Source organism: Battus philenor, unplaced genomic scaffold (assembly GCF_028537555.1).
Source record: "Battus philenor isolate CCGP_79_NKW_IND1 unplaced genomic scaffold, ilBatPhil1.0.hap1 SCAF_29, whole genome shotgun sequence".
Taxonomy (NCBI): domain Eukaryota; kingdom Metazoa; phylum Arthropoda; class Insecta; order Lepidoptera; family Papilionidae; genus Battus; species Battus philenor.
The window spans coordinates 1,868,117-1,877,374 of record NW_027181692.1 but is presented as its reverse complement, the minus strand read 5'-3'; the positions used below and the strand labels follow the sequence as shown (position 1 = coordinate 1,877,374).

Genomic DNA, 9,258 nt, shown 5'->3' with positions numbered 1-9,258 from the left:
TCATTGGCCGCCATTTTGATTGAATTTCTAAGTGTTGCCATATATTTCCCCAAAGCACATGTAAAATGTATAATAAATGTATTATTTTATCTACCTATAACCAATCATACTATATACGAAGTACAACATTGTGAAGTCTAGAGACAAGGATTGAGGTCCCCTGTCATGTTGACGTGGGAGCAGGGAGAACTCTGGCCAGGGGTCGCCGCCACCCGGAACAGCTTCCCCTGGGGCATGCAAACACACAGCTTGAACTGTCCAGATGTATACTTCTCAGTTCTGTTTATAGGCATCGCTATAGGTAGGTAGCGTACATCAACAAACACGCCTTCCTTGCCGCTCAGAACCACAGAGCCGTTGACAGACTTGAGGTGGATGTCCTGGTCTGCGCTCCAGAACAGCTCCTTCGTCTCCATCCTGGTACCTTCGGCGCCTCGTAGGTGTGCTGTAGTCTCCGACCGGATGACCAGATCCTCGTCTATCGGAGATGATATGCGTTTGGTCGAGATTTGCTGTGGAGGGTATATTTATACTTGCTTAACATACTCTAATATATTCAAGTAAATCTCAATAATAATATTTTTATCAAGGTGTTCATTGCCATAAAATGGGTTCATTTGTATATATTATTATTTATTTGGAACCATTTACAGTGATCATCGTATTTCGTTTCAGCTCATAGACTTCCACTGCGAGGAATAGGCTTCCCCTATATCTTTGAGGATACATACCATAATCACCACGCTTGGCAGTCGGGTAAGTGATCACAGTATTGTATTATGGTACGAAGACGACTCTGCTGCCCAGACTCTGGTAACATCTTTATGGGCAGTGGCAATCCTATACAATTATTGCACAAAGTGTGAATTATTTAAGAATGCATCCCGGGAATCGAACCCGCCTACCATCGAATTCCCAGTCTTCTACCGCTAGGATATGACTGTTCGATAACTCGTATACTACTGTGAAATAAATAAATATACAGTAATACCCCGCTTTACGCGAGGGATACGTTCCAAAAAAAATCGCGTTAACTGAAATTCGCGTATAACGAGGTTTATGATTAAACATAGTCAAAAATTATTACAAAAAAATACAAATCATTTTAATCAATAACTTTAATTCTAGGAACACTTTATGCAATACATACTCTTATTTTTTACGGAAAAATACATCTATTGTATTTTGGGTAACGTTTTGTTTACGTTCTTGTAAAATACGTTCATAACACCCAACACTGTTTTTAATTGTTTGACAGATGGTCAAGACACCATAGAGAAGTTGATGGCTACATTATATTTATATGCACTCTTTCGCGTAATTCGAGGCATTTGAGGGCGAAATTTGCAATTCGCGTTATAGTGAAACCGCGTATAACGGGGTCGCGTAAAGCGGGGTATTACTGTATATTATTTCCAGATCGAACACATTTTATGATTTTAGGTAGAACAGATCATCTTACCTTCGCTAATAAGCTGTTGACGCCATCGGGCAAGTTCATCTCTGGCGCTTTGGTACTGAACACAACCTCTCCAGAGTCAGGGTCGAACAGCTCCATTGAGCTGACGCCGCGGACGAACACTCCCGATGTGTTCACCGTCAACTTCGCGTCTGATCTGGACAGCCTGTGTCATAAATGTTAACTATTTACTGTAATATTAACGAGTGACAACCAAAGTTCAGGCCCCCTTATGGGAGCTTTCAAAGCCTTGTCACTCCATGCTTCCGTCATCAGTCTAAGAGTTCTACAGCCTCCCAATCTGATGATATAGTTGATGTTAGCAGCCCGATCTGAGGCTTCACCTGGGAACCGTCCAGTTACTCTACCTTAAAATATCTTGAGCACTCAGAAGAGCGTCGAGGTGATAGAATTGCCTGGCGGCCGTGCAATTCGGTGAAATAGTATTCAGCAACCCGAACCAAGGCTACGAGGTCCTGGAGGAGCCAGTAGCTCGGTACCCTTCAAGAGGTTATAGTCCTCAGCGCCATGCCATATGCCTGCCTCTTCAAATATCCCACAGCTAGTCTCATTTTCATTTGTCGTTAACTCAATATTCATAATGCGGGGATTTCCCGAGTCAGACGAAATTCATCGGTTGGTATATAATAAGCGTTTAAGTGGCCTGGTATCAGCGATGATTCAAGCAAGTCCTGTTGACTTATGAGAAAGGGTTCCTCGTCATCATCCTTTCAGCCGCAGGACGTCCACAGCTGGGCATAGTGCCCACCTGAAGATTTCCGGAGCGGCTGGAAGCTGCCTGTACCCAGCGTTATCACCCGAGACAATAAACGCTAACAAAGAAGATTTAGTCGAGAGATATTTATAACGTACAATGACCAGAGATAAATATGGCACATCGATCTTTAGAAAGAGACAATCGGCTAATTTCTGCTTCGTAGAGCGTTATCTGTGTCGTACGACTGACGTCACATAGGTGGTGTAGGACAGAGATAGTGCTCTACGAAACCGAAATTAACCGAATGTCTCTTTCCAAAGGTAATCAAAATATTTGGCGTCTAATGCTTTTTTAAAATATGATTAATGATAAATCCTATGACGATCAGTTGAAGTATATACACTACCGCGAAAAATGTTCAGTTCTGGGCGCATCTTTAAGAAAATGATCTGACCTGGTCTGCAGGTTGAAGGTGACGGAGCCGTTCTCGCTGCTGATGGTCATCGGCGTGTCCCGGAAGCTCTCCAACTGTCCGTCTCTCTTATACACGTGGTCCAGATCCGCCTCGCCGAAGAATTTTATCGCGTTGTGCTCCGGAAGGAACTCCATGCTTTCCATGCCTTGAAATTTTCATGCATATGTTTCATAAAAGGATTCCATAGATATAAGAGAAACTCATATGTAAATATTGATATTTTTCTTAACCCTTAAATGCATAATGATGAAAAACTAACAAATCACTTAAAGAGTATATCTGCAACATATGGTTTTCTTTAAAATGAGTATAAAAAATAAAACATCTACACTTTTTTCTATTTTAAGTGCATTGTAGTGTACTTATTTGCAAGATATATATATTTTTAAAGTATAAATAAATGTCATGCATTTAAGGGTTAATATCTTATTTACGAGGTTAATATAAATGTGTGTACAACAATAAGTAAAACAATAGTCTATGGTAATTGTCAGTAATTTTATAGGGCGATTGGTTATGGGTGTAAATGTTTCACATTGTCATCACGTATAACATTTCCCACACATACTGCAAAGCGTGGGCGACCACGACCACCTGTCTTGCACAACACCAATCCTTGGACTTCCCGCGCAACCTTGACCACATCGTCGGTCCATCTAGCTATCGTGGTGGCCATACGATAACCTTTCATTTTAATTTACTTAAACAATTACAATTTATATTCAAACATTTTTATTATAATTATAAGGAAATAATTAGAATTATTAACAAAAAATTAAGATTTACAATGTTACAAGTTATTAATTAACCACAAACATAATTAATTAATAAATCGCTATCCCTAAGTGTCGGTGCATCGACCTATGTTACAACTTTGTATTTATACTTTACGTACATACAATATCTGATAAATATAATTTTAGTATTAATCTATTATAATTAAACAAATTTGTAAAAATATATCCCATGTACACATATATTTAGTTAATAAGTAAATATTAACAAACATAGACAAGATCGCGTTTGCACCTCCACTACATAGTATTTATTGAAAAAACTTATATGCGACATTCGGGAGTTACAATTCAGGTTTATCTAATTCGATACAGATTCGAAACTGTAAATAAATTTTGCAGCAAAATATCTTATAAGTACACGCTATGTAATAAATAAACAAATTACCGTATCCGAGCCGCAACACCGCCAGGATTGTAAACGTAAGAATTAAATTCCCCACAGCCAACACAAACAGCAAACACACAAGCGTCCAAAAGGCGAAAGTCTTCCGTCCACCACGCGTGGACTTGGCCACATCGTTACCATTCTTATCCGAATAGTTTTTAACGCCATTGCCGCTGTTTTTATTGAGAAACACCTGACTGTGTGTCGGAGTCTTCGTTATCAGCGCTTTCTCTGCATGATTCCTTTCAACCGTGCTCTCGGACATCGCGTCGGACAGCGGTGAGGCGCCGCGGAGGCCGACCAGCATTATCCGTCCTGTAAATATCGCGATTTACGATTATGTTCGTAAAACTTATAAATAGCACCACCATACGAATTTCAATCAAAATATTGAGCGAATGTTTCGCTTCTCTATTGGTCGAAATAACATCCAATAAGTATTCCATTGACAGTTGCTTAGATACTTGTGTTTTAGCCATATTATATTCTTTCATTGCAATATGAAGATAAACCTAATAAAAAATTGTCTTTTAAAGCACACATTTTGTAATGCAGTTAGAACTATTATAAATAAATTTCAGTTTATTATCTCCATACTATTTTAGTTATTTTTTATTTTACAATGAACAGTCTATAATTGCCAACAACATGACGGCCAGGAATAATTTTGACATTGTTTTCATAGCTTCTGAACAATAGTTTCTCTCTTATAATTTTTAGGTAAATTTTATTGTATTAACTAACTATATCTTTCAATGAATTACCAGTTGGTCAACGAAGCATAAAGAAAATGCATTTAACATAGTTTTTACTTTCAGCCATTCCGGAAATATCTCACTAACTGGTTTTCGTCTAATGTATTAAATTCCATTTTTAGCATCTAATGGCATCGTGCTTGCAACAGAGAACAACCACAAAAGTATTCTGTATGATGAACAGTGTAAACAAAGTTGAAATGAACACAGGTCATATTGGTGAGTGGATTTTTAATCCTATTTAACTTTACATCTTTGTGGTGACTTTATCAGATTGAGAATTAATGGTTGACAAGAGAAGCCTCATCTTTTTAACCTTTTAGCATAAGATTTTAAGAAAAGACTTAATACATTGTAAGTGGGCATTTTCACATTTCACACTTCAAATCAATTGCAATAACTTACAAAATAAAATTTAAATATTTATAAATTTGTTACACAGATATGGTGGTGTACTCTGGAATGGGACCAGGCTACCGTCTCCTGGTTACTTAGGGTTAGAAAATGGCACAGCACAACTACCTGTATCATCACCGATCCCGACAGCTAGCTGAGCTGCAGTTTGTAAATGCTGTTATGTCGGAATACACATAGTCTGAGAAAGAACAAATATTTAAACAGACACTTGGAAAAAATGTTCTAGACAGTCATACCAATTTAGGAAAAAAATTACCTGCGTTCCCAATGCCTGAGAGTTTTAAATGACAATTTCTTCTTACTTTTTAATTAACAGTAGTAAATGGCACTCTCTTTAGAGTTTTGGTAAAAACAGCTTTAATATATGGATATTTATAACTTAAAAACTTGAAATTCCCAGGAACATGTTTTTAAAGAAATTGGTATAATAGTGGTAGCTTCTCAGTACTTGTTTATTAACATATTAGTTATGCGGCAAATTTATTATTCTCATATAAAAATAGTGTCAGACTTGTGAGAAATGAATACAAGTAAAATAAACTATTTATTATAATATTTTGTCTTCAAAAGTTAATATATCTTTGGGTCTAAGTGTATGTGTATATATTCACAAGATATTTTAGACTCTCCTTTTCTTAGTTATTAATATAAACTTAAAAGTATACTATTAAATAAATCTTTTTATACCATTCAAGAAAGTTTAGTTTACTAAAATGTGTATGTAGAACTTGGTTTGTTGACTCAATTACTTGTTTGATATTATAAGTAAACATAAAAGATTGTTAGATTTCATTTAAAAAGAGCATTTGTTGTTTCCAGTCAGTTCTTCTCAAAATATCAATGCTCCAGACTAGTGGTAGCTTTCTACTTATAATGTTAGAACATTATATGACTCAAAAGTGTTTGTAAATGCCTCGAATAAAGAAATTTTGTATTTATATATTTACAGTGGTGTCCATCTGTTTGAAGTCTCAATGTTGATTTGTGGCTGGAACAAAGGTAGGCCTCACCTCTTCCAGTGGGGATGGATCCGGAGCTTACTTTGGAAGGTAACTGCAATGGGGAAGAACCCTAATAACGGGAAGATATTCTTGGAGAAGAGGTATTTACAATCCATCTATATTTTCACATTTGTTTTTAATAATTGTTTATAGCTGTCTGTTTACACTACTGTGCCATCGTCATTTCAACGGTAAGATGTTCACTACTGGACATGGCCACATAAATTTCCAATAGGACTAGTTTGATACAACCTGAATCCAGTCTTCCTATCACTTCCACAAGGTTGTTTCTCCACGACTTATAAATTTTTAATATTTTCAGATACACTGAGGAACTGGAGTAAACTGATGCAATGCACACCGCTATCTTGACAGGAAGGAGTGTTTTGAGGGTCAGATAACGGTAGACAACATAAAGGTGGGCATCTGTGAAGCTAGTGGGTGCTGAAAACTCATAATAAAAGAATATTAGGTTGCGTATAAACTATGTCCAAAGAAAATGTAGGGTAGTAATAAATTAATAAAAAAAGTTATTTAACACGTTCCCGCCGGCGCGAATTTTCATTTGATGCACCACCAGGTGGCGCGCTAATTACACGCGTTCAGGCTTGCGCTAGCTTCTTGTTTCTTCAGTAGTACATTGAGTGCTTACTTTGCAAATTGTGTAACTAGTGTTGTTTTTATATCCTGATCTATGCCGGTAAAAAGGTGTTAACAATATATATTTTTAATTTTGACTTTATAAATATAATTTTAATTTTGCCCATAACATGGATATGGAAATAAGTAATTCGTCTGATGAAAGTGTAAATAGAGGCAGAAGAAACGCATCAAGATTACGAATAATTTCTTCCTCTTCAGACGAAGATTTTGTTAACGTAACCAGCAACGTTATGGAATGTTCCTCGGAGGAAGATTTGGTTGAGGATAACAATGAAGAATTATTCTTTACGGAATACATACTAGAGAATATAGTCGAAGAAACTAATGAATATGCTATACAATGCATAAATAGTTCATCATCATCAGTAGAACGTACCAACTGCCCTGGCAGCCTGTTACAAAACATGAAATGAATACTTTTATTGGCATTTTGCTGATTATGGGTGTAATGCCATCACCAGATATTAGGTTGTATTGGTCTCAAAAGGAGTTGTTTACAAACATACGCATAAAAAATGCAATGAAACGTGACCGTTTTTTATTGATTCTTAAGTATTTACATTTTTCGAACGATACCACTGCCAGAAATGAGGATCGGTTGAACAAAATTCGAGACATTATTGAGGCATTTGTGGATACGTTTAGGAGCTCTATTAGACCTGGTAAAAATATCGTCATCGATGAAAGTATGATTCCATGGAGAGGACGCCTAGGTTTTCGTCAATATGTCCCAGGCAAGCGACATAAGTACGGCGTAAAGATATACAAATTATGTTTGCCTGAAAGTTATAATTTGGAAATTTATGCTGGGAGAACTGAAACGATCATTGAGAAATCACATGCTCATGATGTTGTAATGAGGTTACCAAATGGCTTATTCTTTGAGGGCCGCATACTATTTATTGATAACTATTATACAAGTGTCCCTTTGGGAGAAGAACTTTTAGAGAACAGTACATTTGTTTGTGGTACTGTAAAAATGAATAAAAAATTTCTACCACTGCAGGCAAAGCAGAAACAAAAACGTGGGGAAATTATGAGTTTCGAAAATCGTAGCGGTGTAAAATTTCTAAAATGGACTGACAAAAGACCAGTTTGCATGTTAACTACCGTAAAAAATTACCAGTGAAAATTGGTCCAAGGAACAAACGGTAAAGTACAGCCTGATGCCGTGTTTGATTATAATGTGGCAAAAAAAGGTGTAGATATGTCAGATCAACTATCACCGTATTACAGTTGTTTACGAAAAACGATTAAATGGTACCGAAAATTAATTATACAATTAATATGCGGAACTTCCCTCGTGAATGCGTGGTATATTCACAAAAAATGGGGGACTAAAAATATGAACATGCTACAATTTAGGGAAGTTATCATTGATCGCCTTTTAGCCAATGAACAAATAAACTGTCATATACCGTCGTCAGATAAACATTTTCTTGAATCACACGAGGGTTCGACAAGAGAGTTTCGTAAACGCTGCAAGGAATGCTACAAAAAATTGACCACAATGAAGGGCAGAGATTATGCCACTGCCAAAACAACAAGAGTTAAGACGTTTTGTGGTCGTTGCGAGGGTCAGCCAGCTCTTTGCTTGAAACGTTTCAACAAATTACACAAAAAATTATAAATCAAAGTTACAAATATAATAAAATTTAATCATTTTGTTAATTTTATTCTTATTAAGTTACATTTATAATATTATGAGTTGTTGTGCAAAAGTTATGTTTATAATACGTTATTAATTATAACTTTTGTTTAAAATAAACGTTTTTATGTATGTACGTTAAATTATCAGTGTTTAATAGCACAATCGAATGCGAAACACCGGTAGTACACGACGCCCGATGAGGCGGTCTAGCGCGAGCCACCGGTGGTACACGCCGCCCGTGGGCGCAATCAAGCGCGAGCCACCGGTGGTACACGCCGCCCGATGGCGCAATCAAGCGCGAGCCACCGGTGGTACACGCCGCCCGATGGCGCAATCAAGCGCGAGCCACCGGTGGTACACGCCGCCCGATGGCGCAATCAAGCGCGAGCCACCGGTGGTACACGCCGCCCGTGGGCGCAATCAAGCGCGAGCCACCGGTGGTACACGCCGCCCGTGGGCGCAATCAAGCGCGAGCCACCGGTGGTACACGCCGCCCGTGGGCGCAATCAAGCGCGAGCCACCGGTGGTACACGCCGCCCGATGGCGCAATCAAGCGCGAGCCACCGGTGGTACACGCCGCCCGATGGCGCAATCAAGCGCGAGCCACCGGTGGTACACGCCGCCCGATGGCGCAATCAAGCGCGAGCCACCGGTGGTACACGCCGCCCGATGGCGCAATCAAGCGCGAGCCACCGGTGGTACACGCCGCCCGATGGCGCAATCAAGCGCGAGCCACCGGTGGTACACGCCGCCCGATGGCGCAATCAAGCGCGAGCCACCGGTGGTACACGCCGCCCGATGGCGCAATCAAGCGCGAGCCACCGGTGGTACACGCCGGCGTGAACGTGTTAAGGTATCAAATTATAACAAGACTGGTAGTTGTATCATAGAATGTCCTGTTACATACAACGAACCAAACAGCTTACAACATACATTT

General features: G+C 38.7%; 1 protein-coding gene and 1 pseudogene across 1 annotated transcript; one reads left to right on the top strand and one right to left on the bottom strand.

Annotated features, from left to right (window-relative positions):
• Positions 1-4,170, bottom strand: Scgbeta (sarcoglycan beta). The gene is made up of 4 exons (XM_068769938.1): positions 3,835-4,170; positions 2,632-2,797; positions 1,463-1,625; positions 1-512 (listed from the first exon to the last, which is right to left on the bottom strand). Exons 1-4 carry the CDS (start codon positions 4,139-4,141, stop codon positions 138-140), a joined length of 1,011 nt encoding a protein of 336 aa, XP_068626039.1. The 5' UTR covers positions 4,142-4,170; the 3' UTR covers positions 1-137.
• Positions 4,171-4,456: 286 nt separating this feature from the next.
• Positions 4,457-6,630, top strand: LOC137926421 (proteasome subunit alpha type-2-like; annotated as a pseudogene).
• Positions 6,631-9,258: the final 2,628 nt, after the last annotated feature.

What these genes read in the sequence shown, in the direction of transcription:
- Scgbeta (XM_068769938.1), bottom strand. Translation starts at nt 4,141, where the DNA reads ATGCTGGTCGGCCTCCGCGGCGCCTCACCGCTGTCCGACGCGATGTCC. An exon ending in ACCTTCAACCTGCAGACCAG is followed by an intron (nt 1,626 to 2,631) that starts GTCAGATCATTT and finishes TTTATGACACAG; the next exon opens with GCTGTCCAGATCAGACGCGA. An exon ending in TCAACAGCTTATTAGCGAAG is followed by an intron (nt 513 to 1,462) that starts GTAAGATGATCT and finishes TACCCTCCACAG; the next exon opens with CAAATCTCGACCAAACGCAT.